This window comes from Capra hircus, chromosome 11, assembly GCF_001704415.2.
Source record: "Capra hircus breed San Clemente chromosome 11, ASM170441v1, whole genome shotgun sequence".
NCBI classification, from domain to species: Eukaryota; Metazoa; Chordata; class Mammalia; order Artiodactyla; family Bovidae; genus Capra; species Capra hircus.
The window spans coordinates 19504735-19528407 of NC_030818.1; the positions used below are offsets into that span (position 1 = coordinate 19504735).

At 39.0% G+C, this 23673-nt stretch overlaps 2 protein-coding genes across 4 annotated transcripts in view; one reads left to right on the forward strand and one right to left on the reverse strand.

Moving 5' to 3' along the window:
• CEBPZ (CCAAT/enhancer binding protein zeta) overlaps nt 1-9453 on the reverse strand; it is a 23412-nt gene extending 13959 nt beyond the window's left edge. Inside the window, exons 1-3 of one of the 2 annotated variants that reach the window (XM_005686492.3) lie at nt 9244-9399; nt 5604-7093; nt 522-753 (exon numbers count right to left, since the gene is read on the reverse strand). In XM_005686492.3, coding sequence (XP_005686549.2) covers nt 522-753; nt 5604-7093; nt 9244-9399 — 1878 coding nt within the window. Of the gene's footprint in view, nt 1-521; nt 754-5603; nt 7094-9243 lie in introns of both variants that reach the window. The other variant, XM_005686491.3, reaches the window with a different exon arrangement.
• On the forward strand, nt 9488-23592 carry NDUFAF7 (NADH:ubiquinone oxidoreductase complex assembly factor 7). Of its 2 annotated transcripts, none has more exons than XM_005686495.2 (10): nt 9488-9592; nt 9857-10020; nt 11554-11634; nt 12583-12693; nt 16180-16393; nt 17438-17496; nt 18190-18300; nt 21386-21529; nt 22373-22546; nt 23069-23592. In XM_005686495.2, exons 1-10 carry the CDS (start codon nt 9541-9543, stop codon nt 23282-23284), a joined length of 1326 nt encoding a protein of 441 aa, XP_005686552.2. In that variant the 5' UTR covers nt 9488-9540; the 3' UTR covers nt 23285-23592. The 2 variants fall into 2 exon arrangements, with proteins under 2 accessions (XP_005686552.2, XP_005686553.1); XM_005686496.2 differs by lacking the exon at nt 9488-9592 and adding an exon at nt 10883-11044 and having other exon boundaries at nt 9907-10020; nt 23069-23548.

The following is a 23673-nucleotide window of genomic DNA, read 5'->3' on the forward strand; positions in this document are numbered from 1 at the left end:
CCTCAAATAAATTTTTGACTTGTTATAATTAAACAACTTATAAGGCAGGTGATATTATGTCCATTTCACAACTGAGGAGACAGGTTTAAGAGATCTGCTAGTTCTAAACCTTCCATGCTGCTGTTGTTCAGTGGCTAAGTCCTGTCCAACTCTCTGCAACCCCACTGACTGCAGCAAGCCAAGCTTCCCTGTCCTTCATTATCTCCCAGAGCTTGGTCAAACTCATGTCCATTGAGTCAGTGAGGCAATCTAACCATCTTATCCTCTGTTGCCCCCTTCTCCTCCTGCCATCCGTCTTTCACAGCATCACAGAATCCCATTTTATGGTAGTTTATTACCAGTAAAGGGTCAAGCAATATGCCCACCGAGCTGACTTCACACCAGGGACTAAAATCCAGGTCAGTCTGATTCCAGGACTCACATGCTCCAAGGAACTGAGTATGTTACTGTCATCAAAGCAAAGAAAAATACCAAATATAGTTCAGAACCCACTGGATTTAAAAAGCAGTTGTAAAGTATACCGGATGATCATCCAGTTGACTTCTTAAACCTGGTTTTGCTTTGAGGATCTCAGATACAAGATACAAAGCTCCACATATAAATGGTGGCATCTGTTCACAAGTGACTTGAAGTAACCTCTTCACAAAAGCCTTCACCCTCCGCAACACGATGTCAGCTTTCAGAGACTTGTAGACAAGGTTAAGAAACATGGCTTGCTTAGAACACAACATCAACCCCGGATCCAGCATCTTCCTGCAAAACAGAAACAAGAGCACATGTTTATTTATAAAACATCCCCAAACCCAGCAACTAATAAATATCATCTTAGGGATAGCCTTCCCACTTATTCTAGAACAAGAGATCATTTCTGTCCTAAGAAGTAAGGTGGAAGTGAATAACCAGAACAGGAAGAATGATGATAGTACCAGAGGGAAAAAAATCCACAGGAGGAGGAAACTTTTTTTGGGTTTCTTTTCTCTTTTCCAAATGGTTTTCCATTCTCTAGACCAACAGGGCACCTCCCTAACAGTATAACTTTCATATAGATACAGATCTGTTCATGGAAGGCTAATCCAAAACCAAACAATGAAAACTGCCCTTTGAAAGCAGTGGACTAGACCAGGGTTCTTATCCTTGCATCACTACCGACCAGCTGGGTGACCGAGGCTGCCTCCACACGGTTCGGGTGAAGACCATACGTGCGTAGTGGAAAACTGAACTGCATGACTCCCTTTGAATGTACTAACTGTATAACTCCTTGCTATACACACTATTCTCTCTGCCCAGAATGCTCTTCTCCAACTGTCTGCACATTTATAGACTCCTTCATTATTCTTGGTCCCATGTTTATGTTCTTTATAGTTTAACATGTTTTGTTCCCTTTCTTTTTACCCCTCAGAGTCCAATGAAACAGGGACTGTGCCTGTTATTCACTGCTGTAACCCTAGTGCCTTGCACTTAATAAGCACTAGAATGCTGAATGAACAAATGGTTCATGATATGGTAAGTGGATGTTCAATATACCTTGTAACCGCAGATTGCTCAGTGTCTCACTAGGAATACAATCCAATGTTAGACAACTCATTTTTGCCAGAAAACAAACACCTTCTTTATCCACAGCTGAAATCTAATGTTTAATTTCTAACTATTAATTTTACTATCGCCTTCTGATGCAACACAAGTAACAAGAGCAAAAATAAACCAGTGGGACCACATCAAACACTTCTTCACAACAAACGAAACCATCAACAAAGTGAAAAGGCAACCTATGGAACGGGAGGAAATATTTGCAAACCATGTAACTGATAAAGCAGTAGTGTTAGTTGCTCAGTTCAGTTCAATTCAGTTGCTCAGTCGTGCCCAACTCTTTGCAACCCCATGGACTATAGTCTGCCAGGCTCCTCTGTCTATGGGATTCTCCAGGCAAGAATACTGGAGTGGATTGCCATTCCCTTCTCCAAAGGATCTTCGAGACTCAGGGATCATACCCAGGGCTCTGCATTGCAGGCCGATTCATTACCATCTGAGCTACCACGACGATCCAATCTCTGATAAAGGGTTAATATAAAAAAACATGTAAGGGACCTCATATAATTTAACAGCAAAAATCTCCCAAAAAATCCAACTAAAAAATGGGCAAAGGATCTGAATAGCCATTTTTCCAAAGAAGAAATACAAATGGCCGAAAGGTACATGAAACAGGTGCTCACCACCACTAACCATCAGGGTAATCAAAACCACATTGAGATACCAACTCACACTGTTAGGATGGCTATTATAAAAAAGGCAAGAGATAACATTGAAAAGGACATGGAAAAAATGGAATCCATATACACTGGTGGTAGGAATATAAATTGGCACAACCATTATGGAAAGCCATAAAGCAGATCCTCATCAAATTAAAAATAGAATTACCATATAACCCAGCAACTCCATTTCTGGGCATATACCAAAGGAAATGAAATCGTCTGTCAAGGGATATCTGCACTCCCACATTCACTGTATTATTCACAACAGCTGAAGTATGGAAACAACCTGTGTGTGTGTTAGCAGATGAATGGATGATGAAGATGTGTTATATACACACAATGGATTATTATTCAGCCATGAGAAAGAAGGAAGTCCCACTTGTGACATGTATAAACCTGGAGAGCATTATGCCTAATGAAGTAAATCAGAAAGGCAACTACTCTGATTTCATGGATAAATAGAATCTTAAAAAAACAAAATATCAAATTCATAGAAAACAGAGAAAAGACTGGTAGCTGCCAGCGGTAGTGGGTGGGGAGTAGGGAATAGGGAGATGTTGGTCAAAGGGTGTAAACGTCCAGCTTCATGGTGAATATTTAATGATACCTTACTGTAGACTTGAAATTTGCCTAGAATAGATCTTTAGCACTCTAACCCCTCCAAGGAGTAACTATGTAACTACATGAAGTAATGGAGGTGTTAATGAACTTGAAGATGGTAAACATCGCAATGTATACATGTATCAAATCTTCACTCAGTGCTTTAAACATACAATTTTATGGGTCAATAAATTGGTTACACAACAAAGTATACCTAAGTATACTTCTACAGCCTTTCAAATACTTGACCCTTTACTATAGCTATTATTTGTCCTTCCCAGGCACGCCCCCCTCCCCGCCCCCAAATCTCTCTTTGGCAGGCTGCTGAACTATTATCTCATGTAACTTTTAAATTCTCTTTTTACTGAATCCTAGAGATGCTCCAGTTGGTCTGGACCACCAGATATTAGAAAACCCAGAATAAACACAATCCTCCAGATATCCACTCCAAAAGCAGAATCATCACTTTTATTTTTTTACTAACACTACAAAAGAAAACATTTGACCTTGTGAAGCATATTTTCGTATTCTTCACCTATCTAGTTTTCCCCATTTTGTCAGCTCCACAATTCTAGTCCCTATTGGTGATATTCTGAGATAGTCAATGTTATTCAAATAATTTTTTATTTTGGCTGTACCACATGGCATGTGGGTACTTCCCTGACCGGGAATGGAACCTGGGGCCCCCTGAGTGGAAGTTCAGAGTCCTATCACTGGACTGCCTGAGAATTCCCCAAATAAACTTTGATATTCCACTTTTTTCTCATTTAAATTTTTCAACACTTCCATCCATTCTGCCACTCATTTTTAATACGTTCCATTACACATCAATAGAAACATTCGAGAATTTACACAGATGTGTTTCCACTATTTGACAGAGAGTATGTTACTGAAGGTTTTGATAAATTATGTTTTTGTAAACCAAATTATTTCATTTCTTTTATCCCTCAATTAACAGCAGGAAATTTTTATTTAAAGTATTTTTAATAAAATCAAGAGAAAATAAATACTTTAAAAAACCTTAAAAGGCCTTTGAAGTAATCCATCTGTGAGATCTCTTGGCAAGCAATAATTTGAAGAGTGTAAGAATGCACTCCTCAGACATGTTAGACCCGTGTGTTGAATGCATTCCTCAGACTTTAGACCCATGTTCAACATTGAGATGTTAAATTGATATTAGAAAAATGTCTTCCAATAGATTTCAAACTTTCCAAAAACTAGAAATTCTTATGACCCTCAAAAGTTGCTAAAGAACCTAGCCCTGAAACTTCTACACTTTCAGCCTTGGAAGTCCTTCCAAACTAAAAAATTAAGGATTACTTAAATTTTAAAAAAATTTTTTCATTTTTGGCTGTGCCTCATGGCTTACAGGATCCTAATTCTCCAACCAGAGGTTGAACTTGGGCCACAGCAGTGAAAGTGCTAAGACGAAACCACTGGACCACCAGGGAATTAGGGCTAGAGTACTTAGTCTCTTAAGAATTGTGGAAAGAATTTTGAGTTTTTTAAAAAATCTATCAGCCCAATCAGTACCATGAACCATGAACTCCAAGTCACTAAGCCTGGATTTGCCACCTAAGTTGACCTCATGCTGTCTGTGTGACCTTACACAAATTACTGCACCTCAGACTTGAGAGCTCGTAAAAGGATTAAATTGAAGAATTGTAAATGGGTAATAATGATAGCAGCCAGCACTTACAGAGCACTGAACCATGTGCTGGGCTGTGTTAAAAGCACAGCATACACTGACAATTACTTGGGTTTACAAATACATGAACTCACTATGGCGGATTCATGTTGACATTTGGCAGAAACCAACAGTATCCTGTAAAGCAATTAGCCTTCAATTAAAAAATAAATTAATTAAAAAGTATATTAACTCATTAATCTTATTAAAACCTCAGTTCTATCACTGTTTAGCTGTGTAGCTGTGGGGAAGTTTCATAAAAACACTATGAGATAGGTGCTTTCCTTTTCATTTTACAGACAAATAAAAGCACAGTACAATGGGATCAATCATGTTTACCAATAGGGCTTTACTGAAAATTAAAGGAATTTGTCCTTTGGATAAACTATAGGACTCAGATCTAGGCTTAGATCTAAGATATTAACCACTATATTATTGTAAGCTGTATGTATGTAAAATTAGAAAAATGAATTAGAAATACATAGTTTGCTGTACTTCAATAGTTGCCAAGTATACAAACTTCAAAGTATCTGCCCTGAATGGGTGCATTGCAGGACAGTTGCAAATTCAGTAATTCTAGTACCAAAATCTTAATACTAATATTTAAAAAAATATTCCAAAACCTCAATGCTCCTCCTCAACCTTCCTATGTAAAAACTTTGTTTACCATTTATTTGTCTTCCCCAACATGAATGAAAGTGTTTTAGAGGTGGGAAATTTATTTACTGTGCTATATCCTGAGTTCTTGAATAGTACCCAGCACATAGCTGACACTCAAAAAATTCTTGTTGAATGAACAACTAAATGGCAGTGTGAAGGACAGGAGGAAAGAAATACAGGATCAAGGATGGGGACTTCTCAAAACAAAAAAATAAATAAATGATATATTCAAAGCATATTAATATAGATGCCCAACAGGGAACTAAAGATTAAGTGACTCAAAAGCTGGTGAAGAGTAAGTTACTGAGGGGTGCCAAAAACCCTACTTTCTTTCTACCGCCCCCCAGACAGGCACTGCAGTATACCACATTATTTCTCATTCACATATTACAATGCTAAGTACTTACCGATATAATGCTGCATAATATCGATCTGATATTGTCTGCTGAGAATTCATAACTTGGAAGAGTAACATTAAAGCCTGCACACTGGTATTAAAATTCACAACATGCAGCACTCTGAAAAGCGTATCAACCTGCTCCCTCACTTTGTCATCGCCAGTCTGGGCATAGGGGTATGCCCTATTCACTCCTGTTAAAAGGGCACTGAGCATTTTTGACTGAATATCTTTTTTCTTGACGCAAGTCCGAAAAAAACAAAAATAAAGAGTTATTAATTTGTTAGCTAGTTCACTTTCTTCATGAGAGAGGACCATTTGATTTAAAAAGCAAATTGCATAATACTGGGCTTTGGAGCTGATATTTGAGCGGAACAGCAGTCTCTCTACTTCACCACACACAACTCCTTTCATGTTGGGATGTTTACAAAGCAGTGTCTCCAAGAGATGGGAGGCTTTGGTGGCTATTCTGTTCTGAGGATCTCCCAGTTTATTTACCACCTGCACAAGAAAGGCTTTTTCTTCCTCAGGTTTGTTACAAAGAAGCTCGTGAGCCACCATGAGGGCTCGAGTTTTGGTGGCTACTAATGAATCATGACTTAAAGTTTCTAAGACTTGCACAAATTCAGCCACTAAGTGTTTCAGCTGGTGTTCAAAATACCATAATATGAGTCTTCTGTCTCTGGAGTCCCTGTTGCCACTGGACAACTGCTCTAGTTTGTTGAAAGGATGCTGGCTGAAAACCCGCAGCTTTCGATTATCTGGCAAAAGGTCTGTAATGAGTAACTCTTTGAAAGTATCCAAAGCCATGAGGCACTGCTGTTTGCTGCCCTTCTTTTTAACAAGGTTCACGAGAGTTTCCACAAACTGGAGCGTATGAATAGCATCATCCTGAATTAGAAGAATCATGGCTGCCATTCTGTCACCTAGAGTCCCTGATGATACAATTGCCTTCATCCAGGCAGAAGAGGCTCCCTTTTGGTTATTCGTCTTATTTTTGAATAAATTGATTTCATGTTCATACAGCTTCTGAGCCAAGGCTTTGTACTTAGACACAACATCCCGAGGCTGGGGTTCCAAACAATATTCATTGCTATACTCCAGATCATACCATTTGCCGCCAGACTTAAGTAACAATGTCTGTCTCTCAAAAAATTCAAAGACGTCCTGTTGCTTATCTTTCTTTGCTTTTGTTATGGCACTGTTGTTCTCATCAGAATGCTGTTCTGGCCTCTTCTTATTTTTCACCTTACTTTCACTTTCTGCTGCTTTTTGCTTTTTACTATCTACTTTAGATACTCTTGCTTCCTTCTTGCTGGCATCTTCTTTTTTAGCTGGTTGATCTTCTTTAATTAAGAAAGCTTTTGTGTACTTGGCCAGACTAAGATTCTGAATAAATGTTTCCAGTTCACCTTGCTGAAGATCATCAATTGCTCCTTTTTTGCCTCCATCCACAACTTCCTCATTCTCATCCAAAGCAGCCAACATAAGATAATCTTGCTGCATAGAAACATATGAAAAGTTAAAAATAAATTACAAATCTAAGTTTAATTAAAACTTCAAAAGTTAATGATATTTATATTGCTGAAATCAATTATCCATGAAATTGAGTTATCTTAGTATTGCCTGGGCTCCCTTCCACACCCAAAGTACTTGATAAAGCAAAGATTTAAGTGCAAAGGGAATTCTCTGGCAGTCCAATGGTTAGGACTCTGCACTTTCACTGCCTTGGGCTAAGGTTCAAACCCTGGTCAGGGAACTAAGACCCTGCAGGTCAAGTGGCACAGCCAAAAAAAAAAAAATTAAATGTGAAAAACAAAACCATAGAGTAAAACAGGAGAAAACACAACATTAAAAAAAAAAAAAAAAGTAGGGAAAAATTCTAAATATGACATAAAACTCAGGTCCCATATGGAAAGAATAGATAAATTTACCATTCTCTCATACACACAAAACATATACAAAAATCAGAAGATAAGTTGGAAAAAAACAGTAACTGGCAACTCATATCAAAGTAATCTGGCTTAATATTTAACATAAAAGTTCCTATGCATCAGTTAAGGAAGTGACAATCCAACAGAAAGATGTGCAAGTATATAAACAAAGAAGAGGTTCCTTAAAAAAAATGAAAAGATGCCTAACCTCACTCACATTTAAAGAAGTCCAAATTAAAATCACAATGATATATCCATTTTTAAACAAGTCAGACAAGCATAGATGATACTAAGACAGGTGGTGCTGGGGAGAGGGTGAAGGAAAAAAAGCACTTTCCCATATGGTCTATGGAACTTCTTTATGGAAAGCAATTTGCCAACTTCAATCAAAATACCTGACATATTGACTCAGCAGTTCCATTTCTATAAGCTTAGGTGCATACACATCCACTTACTAATGGGGGGAAAGATATACATATTCAAGGCTATTTACCGAAGCATTATTTAAAATAGGAAAAGACTGACAAATATTCGCAATAAATGGCTGGTTAGGTAAATTAAGATAATGATTTATGCTGACATAAAACCAATGACAGAACTTTATACTGATATGGAAGCATCTCTGAAACAGTAGGAAAAAGATCTAAAATGGAATAGATATACTATACCTTTTGTGTAAAAAATTACACATGCAGGGGTGTGTGTATTTGTTTGAAAGACACTAAATGATTGCTTCCTGAAGAAGAAACTGCATGGCTGGAGATTAAAGTGAGAAAGAAGACCTTTCATTATGCACTTCCTCCTGTAAAATGTAACCCAAGTGCAGACCAAACTGTCAGTCTGCCCAGGAAAACTGCATTTCTCCTGCCTCTAATCGCTGACCCCACTCTGCCCCCTCCCACACTGCCCAGAAAAGTCTACCCTCAAAACAATTAATACAAAGCCAAACTGTCACATACTTACTCCAAATCTTCTAACGGTTTCCCATAAAATGGGAGCATAATTCCACCCTCTTATGTCTCTGCCCTCATTTCTTACCGCTCTTCTCTCACCTCACTTGACCTCAGCTGCACTATTCTACTGTTCCTGGGACAACAAAACCAAAGGGCTCACTCCTTTCTTCCCTCCAGTTTTCTGCTCAAACACCTCAGTGGCGGATTCCCCAGTCACCTAAGTTAAAACTGTAACGCCCTTTCCCACTCATTATCCTTCCTCGTTTTAGCTTTCGTCATACTCAGCGTTTGATGTACTGTGTATTCCAAAGTTCGGTTACTGTTTCATTAATATGTAAATTCCAAGAGCGCAGAAAGATTCTTGAGCGTAAAGTGAGCACGTGTGTGTACTTAAGTTAAAATTCTAACACCAGTGGGATCCCAAACACGGATGTCAAGAGGTCGGAACAACAGTCCTCTCCGATCTGATGGAGTGCCATTTATATACTACTACGTCAATAAAAACAAAAGATCACCTACATTTTAAGAAAAGACACGGCAAAAAAAAGTTCAATGCTAAACGACATTTTTCTTTGCAATATTACGGGAAAGAAGTGCAGGAAACGCACAGAGCACATTTCGAAGCTGGAGTCTGAGCCTGCGACGCCCTCCCGCTCCGCAGCTCAGGGACTGCTGGGCCACTTGACCCGCCACTCGCGGAACAATTCCAGTCGCGACCCCTCCACGCGCCTGTCTCCTTTCTTTGGGAGCCCGAGGCCATTACCTTGGTGCCTCCGAGCCGCAACACTTCCTGAAGGGAGAATGCATCCTCGGTTTCATCGTTATTATCCTCTTCGTCTTCGTCCGAATCTTCTAGCCCTTTCTCCGGGCCCCAGGGCCGCTTAGCATGGAACTCCAAAGGTTTCTCGGCTGCCGCCATAGCAAGCGAAGCACGCGCGCAAGACCTCTAGCTTTCTTCCGCTAGGCCGAGTGACGTACTTCCTGTAGGGGGCGTGGCCCTCACAGGAAACAGGCGCAATTCTCATTTCCGGGCGGAGCTTTACTGCCCGCGAAGTTAGGCATGAATTTCTTGGCGGCAGCCGGCGCTAGGCGGCTGTGCGCTCTGCGCGGAGGTAAGAGATTGCGGTGCTCAAACCCTTGTTGCCTTGGAAACCGCCCGAGGCGCCTTCCTCAGTTGAGAGGGCTCTGGGGCGCTCTGGGCTGCAGACTTAGACATGGAATGGCTGTGTGGTCTTGGGCCGATGGCGGCCCGAGACCGCTTTCTTGGCTTTGGCTAAGTGAAAGGTTGACGAAGCCGCCTTGAAATCACTCAGGCTGCTGTGTCAACACTAAGATTTCTAATGAGTTCCGTATAATGTTTTTTTTTTTTTTTGCAGTCTTTCCTTGCCTTTGGAGAGGAAAGTACTTCAGCTCTGGGAATGAGCCTGCCGAAAACAATTCCGTGACCCCTATGCTGAGGCATCTTATATACAAAATCAAGTCTACTGGTCCTATCACTGTGGCCGAGTACATGAAGGAGGTCTTGACGAACCCAGCCAAGGTATGAGTCGGGGTACCAGGCCACCAGGCCCACTCGAGCAGCGCTGTCATGTGTGAACCAGGAGGATGTGCGCAGAGGAGCCCGAGGGCCCTCAGCCCTGGCGGGAGCCTTCCAGGACAAGAGTCAGGCTTGGAGACCTTTAGTTCAGTTCAGTCGCTCAGTCGTGTCCGACTCTTTGCGATCTCATGGACTGCCCCACGCCAGGCCTCCCTGTCCATCATCAACTCCTGGAGCTTGCTCAAACTCATGTCCATCGAGTTGGTGATGCCATCCAACCATCTCATCCTCTGTCGTCCCCTTGTCCTCCTGTCTTCAGTCTTTGCCAGCATTAGGGTCTTTTCCAATGAGTCAGTTCTTTGCATCAGCTGACCAAAGTATTGAAGACCTTGGGACAGATAAGTAAATCTGTCAGTTGATCAGGGCTGGGTCAAGTCAGCGGCAGTGGCATTAAAGAGAGGACACGTTCCAAAGATGTTAAGGAGACAATGTAAGCAATTGGATTTATGGGACGGAGGAAGGATGACTTCCCTACTTGGGTTTGTGGTTGTTGTTGCAGTTATTTTTCAGGAAGAAGAGAATACAGGAGTAGGAAGAGGTAGGACAGAGTTGAGTTCAGTGGATGAATGTGAAGTGTTTGTGGGACTCAGGTGGCATGTCCAGTAGGCAACAGGAAATATGAATTTGGTGCTTGGAAAGCTGTGTTGCAAAGGCATCAGCAAGCATTGGAAGCATATTCCATTGAGAATGGGAGGTCTGGACCTTTATGTTATAGCATTAGGCATTGTTACAGCTTTCTGACTTTGATTTCCTTTCTGCTGTACAAAGCCAGTTGGTGAAAGCCTGTGGTTCTCTTATTTTACAGTGTTTCACTTTTTGTTGGCTTGAATTATGAGATCTGTGGAATCCCAGGGTTCATTTTCCTTTTGCTTTTGGATGTAGTGGAATGACTCAGGGTCCAGAGGTTTAGTAAAAGAAGGGATCCTTTAATGCCTGTATACAGTGCTACGGTGTACCAAAATTTCAGGTAAGGAGAAACTTTAAAACACATTTACCTGGGTTAGAGTTGAGATCTGCTCTTCATTTATCCATTTGTTGAGGCGCCAACTATGCCACACACTGTTTCAGCCTCTGAGGATACTGCAGTGGACAGTGGAGCCCTGCAGTTATGTTCTGATGAGAAAATGAACCATAAATGAGGAAGCAAATAATTGCACAAGATCACTGTGGATTGTTTTAACTAATTCTGAGGGTGAAAAAGACAAAACCCAGATTGATAGGGACTGAAAGCAAATAGTTGTGGTAGGAATAGGGGTTGTGGAAGTTCCTTAGTTATGTTTTTCTACCAGTTCTGCAAAATGACTTACTTTGTAAAATCTAGGTAAAGACACTATTTATTTTGCTTATTTAGAAGAGAGAACTTTCTCATGAAATACTTGTTTTTCTAATTGTATACATTATAAAAGATTTTGGAGGGGTGTTTTAAACAGCTTATTTGAAAATTAATGTTTTTTCCATTTTTTTCTTCTTATGTAGGGCTATTATATGAAGCATGACATGCTAGGAGAAGAAGGAGATTTCATTACTTCACCTGAAATAAGTCAGATGTTTGGGGAGGTAATATTCAATGTAAACTATAGAAGAAACTAATTATTACAAACATTTGAGAGAAAATCAAGTAGTATTATTCTACAGTAGTGTTTTATAAGTTTTGTTTTTTGTGATTCGTGAAGTTTTAATTTTTTAGTGGTTTATATACTGAAGGAATAGAGAATAATAGAGGTGTGTAGAGGACATTTAAAAGGTCTATACTTCATGTAGAAAAGGAAATGTAGCAATATGAAGAACAAAAGGAAAGAGAAAGAAAAGAGACAGAAGGTGAGGCATTGGAAAAGAGGAGAACCAGATGAAAAATGAGAATGGAAGGATGGAGAGAGACAACAGGTGAGGTGTAAAAGAAAGTTGGGAGTACCCAAGAAGGAAGAGAGAAAAGATTAAAAAAAACACTGAGGAATTAGTGCAATCAAGATGTGCGCTAAAGCCCCTATTTCTTATTTAGCTGTTTTTATAGTAAAAGTCTCCCTTTAGGAAACTTTGAATTCTTTTCAGGAATTCTAGTTCATTTATTTCCTTATATAATATTTGATCAATTTAGAAATAGGAAATAGTACACAAAAGGAAGAAGAATCTAGGCATTAATAAATATTAACTATCACTTAAAGCGATGTAATTATTGAAATTACATGAATATGAAGAAGTGGCCTAATCATATTTCATATATCTGTTCGCTTTCAAATACTAGTACCTTTCAGTATGTGTCCTGAGACCTTTTATAATGGAGGCTGCCTTTTAACTAGGTGTTTTCTTCTGAGACTAAGCATCATAAGTGGTATGTGTTGTACTGCGAAGTTCCTATGTGTGTATACATACATGAACTTATTGAATAACATGTATAGTTGTTTGCAGACATTTTGCTTTCTGGTATAAAGTTTGTTTACATAGTTTTACATCCTGGTATCCTTTTATGCTTCATAATGCTCAAATGTAGTTCTTTCCTTGTCACAGCTCCTAGGGATATGGTTCATCAGTGAATGGATAGCCGCTGGAAAAAATGCAGCTTTCCAACTGGTGGAACTAGGCCCAGGCAAGGGAACCCTCTTGGAAGATATTTTGAGGGTAAGCAATAAAGTCTCATGTACCTGAATCTTATTATCTGTTTTTAAAATTTGGTTTTATTTTTTTTTAATGTGCTGAGCATTCACTGCTGCACGGGCTTTCTCTAGTTACGGCAAATGGGGGCTGCTCTCTAGCTGTGGCGTGAGGCCTTCTCATTGCGTGACTTCTCTTGTTACAGAGCACAAGCTCGAGGGCACATGGGCTTCAGTATGTTGCGGGGCGCAGGCTCTAGAGTACAGGCTGAGTAGTTGTGGCTCAGGGGCTACGTTGCCCCACATCGTGTGGAATATTCCTGGACTAGGGGTCGAACCTGTGTCCCCTTCATTGGCAGGTGAATTCTTAACCATTGGACCACCAACGAAGTCCAGAATCTTGTTACTTTTAACTGAGTTTGAAAACTTTGTTGATTTCCTTGGCTTTCAGCCTTACTTCCTTCTCTCATATTTCTCAGCTAAAATATAATGTCAAGGGAATATAATGAATCATTACTTATTAGTATCTGTTTGTAATCTTAAAAAGTGGGGGTTTGGGGAGAATGTGATTTAAAAAGTAAAAGACATTTAGAAGACATTTTGGAAGAATGTATTCATCTTTTGAGTAGGGAGTTTTAAAAATGTAGAAGCCACAAAGAAAAAGATTAATAATTTCCATTACGTTAAAATTAAGAACTTTTTTGTTCTTTAAAAAAACTAGGACCTTTTTGTTCTTCAAAGATATCATAAAGTGACAAGACAAAGCTCAAAGTCGGAGGAGTTATTTGCAACACATACAACTAACAAAGAACTGACAGTTAGAATACATAAAACAACTCCTTTAAATCCATAAGAAAGTGACAGAGAACTCAACAGAAAAGTCAAGCCAAAGATGTAAACAGACCTGTCATAGAAGAGTATATCCATATGATCAACAAATACAAAAAGATGCTCAGACTCATTGGTAGTCAGAGAAATAGAAGTTAACATCACAGTGAGAAACCATTCTACTCAAAATTAGAAGGACTTGGTGAGGATGAGGAGCAAGGGGACTCTCATATACTGCTTCTAAGTATAGTTTATTGTAACTCCTGTGACTAGCTACTGGATATTATCTGTTAACATCAAAGTTACTTATATTGTGTGACCCAAAAAAAATTGTGAGTTTATTTTGCATGTACCTGACAATTCGTGTAAAAAAGAAAAAAAAAAAAACAAACACCAAAACCCCATTCAATTTCAAGACATTAAAATTTCCTGATGTTATGTAATTTCTGCTTGAAATTAGGAGTTGAAGTTTTTTTTAAAACTTACAATTGTCTGATGAAGAAGAATCATTATATTGTATGGCTCGGTGGGGAAAAGACCTACTGACCTACGTTTTCAGGGCTCAATTTTGTATCTTTTTAAATTGACAAAGACATTTGAATATAAAATAGTAAAATTCTCAAACAATATTTTGTCTCAAGTACCTTAAAAATTAAGCCCACAGGTTTTTTCTTTAATTTTTTTTAATTGAAGTATAGTTGATTTACAGTGTTTCAGGTTATAGCAAAGTGATTATATATAATTATTTTCAGATTATTTTCAATTATAGGTTATTATAAGATACTAAATATAGTTCCTTGTTGTTCATCTGTTTTATATATATGGTAGTGTGTATGTGTTAATACCAAATACTTAATCCTTGCCTCCCTATAATCCAACTGTTATGTTTGTTTTTTGGAAAGAAAATATTTGGCTATATCAATTCCCCTGCCTACGCATCTTCAATATCTACCCTGTTACCAATACAAGATGTTCACAACCATTTGCCGTATCTTAAACTCTGTGCTCCAAACCATATGCACCAAACTATACCCATAGGTCTTAAAAATGTCTTGAGAGTGCTTCCCTATTTCAAGTTCTAAGAACTCTGAAACAGCCAAAGAATATAAAGAAAATAGCCAAAGGCATAACTGCTGCTGCTGCTGCTAAGTTGGTTCAGTCGTGTCCGACTCTGTGTGACCCCATAGACGGCAGCCCACCAGGCTCCCCCGTCCCTGGGATTCTCCAGGCAAGAACACTGGAGTGGGTTGCCATTTCCTTCTCCAAAGCGTGAAAGTGAAAAGTGAGAGTGAAGTCGCTCAGTCGTGTCCGACTCTTAGTGACCCCATGGACTGCAGCCCACCAGGCCCCTCCGTCCATGGGATTTTCCAGGCAAGAGTACTGGAGTGGGGTGCCATCGCCTTCTCCAAAGGCATAATTATAAATGTTTTATTTTTGATCAAATTTCTGAAGGATTTTTCTCTTCACTTCAGTTCAGTCGCTCAGTTGTGTCCGACTTTGCAACCCCATGAATTGCAGCACGCCAGGCCTCCCTGTCCATCACTAACTCCCGGAGTTCACCCAAACTCATGTCCATTGAGTTGGTGATGTCATCCAGTCATCTCATCCTCTGTCTTCCCCTTCTTTTCCTGCCCCCAGTCCCTCCCAGCATCAGAGTCTTTTCCAATGAGTCAACTCTTTGCATGAGGTGGCCAAAGTACTGGAGTTACAGCTTCAACATCAGTCCCTTCAATGAACACCCAGGACTGATATCCTTTAGGAGGGACTGGTTGGATCTCCTTGCAGTCCAAGGGTCTCTCAAGAGTCCTCTCCAACACCACAGTTCAAAAGCGTCAATCCTTCAGTGCTCAGCTTTCTTTATAGTCCAACTCTCACATTTTTCTCTTAGGAAGAAGTTTTCCATGTGTAGTTTCATCTCAAAACTGAATTTGAAAAAGTCACCAGTGAATATTAAATTCAAGTGAAAAAAATTGATGTACTTATGTAATTAGCATTGAATATTTTGCATTAATATATATTGATAAAACATCAGTATATTTGGTTTTTTCCTCCTTATGTTTACAATGGCTAAAAATAAAAAGTATGTGTAGCTGAGGAAAAATTGAAATGGAAAGAATCTCGAAGTTAAACTGTGAAGTCATTAGTGCTGTTCAAATCTGATTTCTTGTGGATACAGTCTTATCATCTCGGGTAAGATTGTTTTGTAGACAGGGCAGCTTTTTAAAATCAAGCCTAACTCTCTGTCCATGAACACGCTATGTGGCACTAGGTGTGATATGCAATTTTCAGGTCTTACAAGTAATAAATCTCCATTTTTTCAAAGTTAAAATCAAGGCCATATAAATTTTATTTCCTTGGTCTTTTTTTAGACTCCCTAATCTGAATCATTGTTTTTATTGGATGCTAAAGCTTTTATTTTCATTTGTTAGTCATAATTCTAATTTTTATCAGTAGGAAAGCAAATGGTATTGTAGACTGTTCATTTCTTATATAGACTATGTTTAATAACTCCAATAGGTTTTGGTTCTTATAGACTGCTGGAGAGTGACCTGTGTGAAGAAGAAATTTCTCTGAAACCAGTTATTACTTCTACTGTGATACTGACAAATTATTGAAATAAATGGCTAGAAAACCTAAAATCTACTCAACACTCTGTATTTTGCCAATTTCTTCTTTTTATATTTAGGTATTTAGTCAACTTGGGTCTTTGCTGAAAAACTGTGACATTTCACTACATCTGGTAGAGGTGAGCCAGAAATTAAGTGAGATTCAAGCATTAACGTTGACTGAAGAGAAGGTCCCATTAGAGCGAAATGCTGAATCCCCAGTATATATGAAAGGTGTCACTAAATCTGGAATTCCGGTTTCCTGGTACCGAGATCTGCAGGATGTTCCAAAAGGTAATTATTTTACATTGATTAATGAAAGAATTTTGATCACACACCCCCTCACAGTGATATGTGAGCACAACCTTGTTTTGCAGTTTAGTAGATTGAGTTACTGCTGCCAATTCTCTTACTTATAGAGATTAACAAACTTTTTTTTTTCTGGAGAAGAGCACTGTGTTAGAAAATAAAATCTCCTAACATTGAGGAGCAGTGAATTTCAGGCAGTGTTGCAAAACCAGACAAAACCAAAATAGGGATCTCTGTTGTACATTTCAGTTTTTCCTTACCCCTAAGATAGTACTGATGATGAAGCAGCCCAAGGCAGTGGGGCTGAAGGAAGCAGTGTTAGGAGATGAGTTTACTTTTGTTGTTAAAAATTATTTCTTTATTTGGCCATACTGGGCCTTAGTTGCGGCTCGTGGGAACTTCCATCTTCGTTGCGGCATGTGGAATCTGTTATTAATAGTTATAGCATATGGGATCTAGTTCCCTAACCAGGGACTGACCCAGGCACCCTGCATTGGGAGCATGGAATCTTAGCCACTGGACCACCAGGAAGTCCCGTAGATGAGTTTAATATTGTAGTCTTTGGATTATCCTTACTTGTAAAGGGTGGTGGAGAAATCCCTGTATTCCTCAAGAATATTACATTGACGAGCCCCAGGTCAAACCTAACGTGGTAGTCTGACCCTGGCCAAGGTGCCACAGCCATTCCTGGCCTTCACCATCTCATTTGATTTTAGGAAATTCAAATTCTCTTCTAGCTAACAGATTTGAGTTCTGATTCATTTCATTCCTAGTGGTGCATTAAAGATTACACTGATAACTGGGACTCTCTGTGTGGAAAATGAGAATAGTAATAGTTGCTCCTGTATCAGTTCTGCACAGTAGGTTTCTTGTGAAGAGGTGGTAAACTCTGTGAAAGTGGTAATTACGCAAGCATCACAACTTCCAATATGAAGAACTCTGCCTTTTCTTTTTGCTAATGTCCGAAAGAACCAATTTATTGCCTTGAAAATGCTGAAGTGTTAATTTTTCTCTTCTGTTTTTAAACAGAGTACAGCTTTTATCTCGCACATGAATTTTTTGATGTTCTTCCTGTGCATAAGTTTCAGGTACTAATGGGAAAGAAGTCACATTTATAATCGAATAGCAAAGGGCCTTTTGTTGTAAGAATAAACATTTATGATGTTTAATTGTTACTATTTGAAGCTAGCTATAATCGGAAATTTGATGAATATAAATAATTGAAAAGCAAAAGTGAAATATTAAGGATTCTTAGTTCTCTTAGGATAATTATTAAGAATTCTTAATTCTTCTGGGATAAAGATATATGGGAATATAAGATGGTAAGTGACTGTAGTACAATGAAGGATAATTTTTTTAGGAAATATTTTTAAATTCTAAAAATTAAAATTTTTCTTCATTCTTTCTGTGAAGAGATTTAAGATTCGGTAGCAGTGCGTGTGTACTGGTAACTTCTAGGGCTAAGAGTATATGTTATTATGTAGTGATTTGTTGGCAAAGCTTCTGATTAGTCCTAAGTCTGTGTTCTGTTTTGGGGGCGCTTACCATGTTGCTTACTCTCTCCCATTTCTTATATAAAAACATTAATAGTTTGCATCTGTCAGTCTACTCATATTATTCAAAGGAAGTGAAGTAATGCCTTTAAATAATTTCAAGTGGTAAAATGTTCTGTAAATGTTATTTATCTAGCTTATATATGATAAGAGAAGATTTGCTATTTTGATAAAGGTGGTTTTGAGAACAGACTTGCAGAAATTTGTTTTTTTGTTATTTGTGTTTAGAAAACACCACACGGATGGCGAGAAGTACTTGTTGATATTGATCCACAGGTTTCTGATAAACTGAGATTTGTTTTGGCGCCATGTGCCACCCCAGCAGAAACGTTCATACAAGTACGAATAAGTTTTTGTTTTCGTTAAGTTTATTGCCAGCCCAATCTTCGGTGTTATTTTCTCTGAGTTCCTATTTTAGAGTTCCTTGTAACACGAGAAGAGCTTTCTATTGATAGTGGAAATGCATAGGATCTGTCAGAATGGGTTCAAGTCATTCCTTGGCTGTGTGAGCTTCATGTAATAAGAATTTAAGTGCTTACCCAGCAAGTTCCGGATCTGTCTCCTGCAGTTCTCTATCAAATGATGACAACATTGTCTACTTGACAGGAAGTTATGTGTCTGTGAAAACAGTGTTGTACAGTGTATATATAGTAAGGTAACAATAACAGTATTTATTAAATACTTTGTTTGTGTTACTCTATTTTCTCATTCAATTCTCAAAACTATCCTCCAGTTCAGTTCAGTTCGGTTCAGTCGCTCAGTCGTCTCCGACTCTTTGCGACCCCGTGAATCGCAGCACGCCAGGCCTCCCTGCCCATCACCAACTCCCAGAGTTCACCCAAACTCATGTGCATTGAGTCAGTGATGCCATCCAGCCATCTCATCCTCGGTCGTCCCCTTCTCCTCCTGCCCCCAATCCCTCCCAGCATCAGAGTCTTTTCCAATGAGTCAACTCTTCGCATGAGGTGGCCAAAGTACTGGAGTTTCAGCTTTAGCATCAGTCCTTCCAAAGAAAACTATCCTTAGGTCAGTTTTATTATCACTCTCTTTGGGCTACTGTTGGAGCATGCATTTTTGTCTCAAATTTAAATTTGGGTGAAAGAAAAAAGGCATGCTTCAACAGTATGGCACATGATTCTAGTCTGATTTTAGTCTGCCAAATGGTGGATGTACTGCTGCACTCTGTTGTCCTCAAGGAATAATCTCAAGAGGCTACAGATCTTAGGTTTGGGTTTAATGATTCAAAAATCCTTTACTTCCCAGGCATGTTTGGGCCTTTGATTGCCTGTTTTATCCCACCCACCTCCTCTTTTTTGAGCTGAGAAAAAAGGATTTCTACTTTCTAGACCATAAGTAAGGATTTCTGCCTCAGAAGTTATTGATTTTATAAGCTTTTAAACATAAACCTGTGAATTAAATTTTCTTTGCAAAACATAAGTTTAAAATAGCCTAAGTGCTTGTGAACATTTCTATTTTTTCATATTCTGGCTACCTAATTTTACCTGAGTGTGAATCAAATTCATAAAGCTTCCAGAAGCTAACCCTCTGAGAGTTGATTGTTTTTAGTTCTTCACTTGAACAGTGTACACTTAGGAGAGAGGCAGTGATAACTTTTCCCTGTCATTTGGATGGAGCAAATGGGAATGGAAATCTGTTGTCCTGAAGAGCAAGCAGTGTAGGATGTAAAGAATGTCAGCATGGAACACTGAGGCCTGTCGGCTTATGCTTGAAACTGGCCCCGTGGTTTATGTAGTCACACCATGGAATTTATCAAACAGCACTGGGGGCTTAGATGGTAAAGCCAAGTAAGCTGGGATTCTCTGGTGTCTCAGTTGGTAAACAGTCTGCCTGCAATGCTGGAGACCTGGATTTGATCCCTAGGTGGGAAAGATCCCCTGGAGAACGGAATGGCAACCCACTCCAGTATTCTTGCCTGGAGAATTCCAGGGACGGAGGAGCCTGGTGGGCTACAGTCCATGAGGTCGCAAAGAGTCTGACACAACTGAGTGACTAACACACACTGGGGGCTTAGTGGTTTATTATTTCATTTAATCCTCACAGTAAGCCTAGAATATGTACTGAGGAACTAGACTGTGAAAGGTGAAGTAACTTGTCTCTAGTAAGCAGTGGATGAGCTGAGACTCACAGGCTGAGTCTGCCTGACTCTATACCTCTTGCTGCTGCTGCTGCTAAGTCGCTTCAGTCGTGTCCGACTCTGTGCGACCCTGGAGACAGCAGCCCACCAGGCTCCCCCATCCCTGGGATTCTCCAGGCAAGAACACTGGAGTGGGTTGCCATTTCCTTCTCCAATGCATGAAAGTGAAAAGTTAAAGTGAAGTTGCTCAGTCGTGTCGGACTCTTAGCGACCCCATGGACTGCAGCCTTCCATGCTCCTCTGTCCATGGGATTTGCCAGGCAAGAGTACTGGAGTGGGGTGCCATTGCCTTCTCCTGTGCTATTATAGGCAGAGACTTCAAGGCAAGTCAGTATCTCACTTAAAATAGGTGTCTGTTTTTCAGTCACTAAGTCATGTCTGGCTATTTGCGACCCCATGAACTGCAGCACGCCAGGCTTCCCTGTCCTTCACCATCTCCCAGAGTTTGCTCAGATTTATGTCCATTGAGTTGGTGATGCCATCCAACCGTCTCATCCTCTGCCACCTCAGGGTCTTTTCTAATAGGTGTTAAGAGGTAGCAAAAGTTAATGTATATTTGCATAATGAAGAAAAAATTTTATTCAATAACAGGAATTAGTGAAATTTAATATATACTAATCCAGTTGGCAAGTATTATTATTTACTGTTCATATACTTTCTAAGCTAATATGTACTTCTCGAAGACCCTTAATAGTTGAACATCTTGGGAAATAAGGGCTTCAGTTACGTTGACACTGGTTTATAAGCCGGTATTAACTAGATTTAGGGTATATCAGTGGGGTACCTTTTGCCCCCAAAGAAGGCAGATATACTTAATAGGCTCTGTTTTGTTATATTGAATTTATTTAATTTGTTCTTCCAGCACAAGTTTTTAGTGTCTCTTACGTGCCAGACAGTGTTCCAGGCAGACAAAAATCCCTTTCCCATGGTTTCAGCCCAGTGGAATATATTTATATGAATTATGATATAGAAGTGAAATCACCATAAGTAAAATGATAATGTACTTAGCCATCTGGAGGGTTGGGAGGGCTTATGGCTTTATAAAAGGCATCAAAACAAAACGTGTTTATAAACTGAGTGGATGGCCTCAGAGAACCAAGGAGTTCTATATAATACAAAGGGTGTCATGTGAAAAGTTGAGTGTAGACAACATATTCATATTGACAAGGAATTTGTTTTTATTATAACTGAGAAATACTCATTGTAGGAAAACCCTAAGGAAACAAGTTTTTTGAATGATGTATTTTGATTCAGCTATTCCCTTACTAGGATGATGAAACAAGGGATCATGTGGAAGTGTGTCCTGAGGCTGGGGTTGTTATTCAGGAACTTTCTCAACGCATTTCGCTAACTGGAGGTGCTGCCCTGATCGCGGATTATGGTCATGACGGGACTAAGACAGACACCTTCAGAGTATGTATAATTCAGTCACATGATTTATCAGAATTTAACTGGTATAGTTTACTTAGTTGTCATATGTTAGGGTTGAAGTTCACTGAAGATAATGTATCTCATTTTGGTTTCCACAGTGTCTGTCTTTGCTGCATTACATTATTTTATAATTAATATATGTTGTTATAATTGCCCTTAATCCAGTATTTTACTGTCCACCTTTCCTTTGAACAGGGTCTAGATTGTCTACATTATTCCTTAAGTTGAAGAACCTAGGTTTCCATAGATTCTAGTAAACATCTGAATAATTCAAGTGGGAAGATTTTCTTAAAAGTTCTTAAAAATTTCTCCTCCCTTCAGTAAAAAAAAAAGTTTAACTTTATTATTATTTTTATTTTTTTTAAAGAAAAACCTGGAGAGTTTCTTTTAAAACACTGTTTGTCTAGATTTACCTCCAGGATTCTGACTTGCTATGTCTGGGGAGAGTCCAGTAACGTGTTCTCAGGAGACTACAATGCATATGCCGATGGATACACTTTGTAAAACACTGTCTAGGTTCTGTTAACCTGAGTTCATCTGGAGAATTCTCTCTTCATCACCATGGACATTAATGAGAATTTTCAACAGATGTCAAAGGCAGCATGTTCAGGCACTACAACATAGTACTTCATAGTGGGTTTTCCGCATAGTATCTCATTTGAAGAAAGGGTGCTATGTTGTAAGAGTTTGTAAACCCCTGATGTAGGCCATATATTCCTTTTTAACAGTTGTTATGTAAAGTGGACTACATGATAGCATTTCTTTAATCTTGATAATGATAACCATAAAAGTACAAAAACTCATCATTTAAAAATTACGTTCAAGGGGTTTCGTGGCCACCGGCTTCATGATGTCCTAACTGCCCCGGGAACAGCAGACCTAACAGCTGACGTGGACTTCAGTTACTTGCGTAGAATGTCCCAGGGGAAAGTAGCTTCCCTGGGTCCAATAGAACAGCAAACTTTTTTAAGAAACATGGGCATTGATGTCCGGCTGAAGGTAATGGTTTATTTCACTATTACTAACCAGCTTAATTTCAGAGTTCCAACACATATTGTAAATAGCGAGTCCACGTGGTCTCGGTGCTCTTGTAGTCCGATCCATGGTGGTGTGGCCTTTTCAGCAGTGTAGGGTTCAGTGTAGCCAGACCACTTGAGGGGAGAGCAGATTGGTAAGTCTCACGCATCTCTGTATGAGGTAGACGTAAGACATCCAAATAGTGTTAATGTTTGTTAAGAAAACTTAACTGCCTGTATGAGTATGAATTTTAGAACTGCCTTAAAGACATCTTAACACTTCAGCGTAGATCATACCACCTGGGAATGTTTGTTAAACATACAAATCTATAGGTTTGGGTCACAGCAACCTATGTCTTCAATAAACAGGCCATGATTCTGGGGTAGAGGCTCAAAATCACATTTTTAAGCACTGTTTTATTGAATAGCTAATAGTCATTGTATTACTACATATACCTAGGAATTGTTTCTTCTGGTTATTTTTACTGACATTTTTTCTTTTCAGATTCTTTTAGATAAAACAGATGAGCCATCATTGAGGCAGCAGTTACTTCAGGGGTATAATATGTTAATGAATCCTATGAAGATGGGAGAAAGATTTAACTTTCTTGCCTTGGTACCTCATCAGAGACTTCATGGTAGAAGTCATCAGACGAATGCACGGCAGTCAAAACCCTCTCCATCACCTGTAGCTGGGTTTGGTGAACTTGCTTGGCAGTGATATTTCAGTTTGGACTTTTCACCCCCAAGTTGGCCTAAGAAACCAGAATAAAGGGAACACATTTTATATATCACAGGTAAAATAAATATTAAAATATTTTATCTCGTCACAGCCAATAAAAAAAAACCATACAGTACCACTGGAAGTTGATCTTTTAAGATTGTATTTGATTCTTGGTACAAATGTGTGTTCTCAATTTAATGAAACAAATTACTGAGTATCCTCTAATTAATAAAGCTGGTTGTTATAGTGTTAAAGTGTAAACATGAATACTGATTGGTTTAATAAAAACTGGAAACAACTGGCCATTCACAGGGGGCTGATTAAATATAACTAGTTAAGAAAAAAAAAATATATATAACTAGTTGCTCCGTGGCATGTGAAAATCT

Excerpts from the sequence above, each read along its gene's own strand:
- NDUFAF7 (XM_005686495.2), top strand. The coding sequence starts at position 9,541 with ATGAATTTCTTGGCGGCAGCCGGCGCTAGGCGGCTGTGCGCTCTGCGC. Across the intron at positions 9,593-9,856 it reads GCTGTGCGCTCTGCGCGGAG|TCTTTCCTTGCCTTTGGAGA; the intron begins GTAAGAGATTGC and ends TTTTTTTTGCAG. Across the intron at positions 18,301-21,385 it reads CAGCAGAAACGTTCATACAA|GATGATGAAACAAGGGATCA; the intron begins GTACGAATAAGT and ends TTCCCTTACTAG.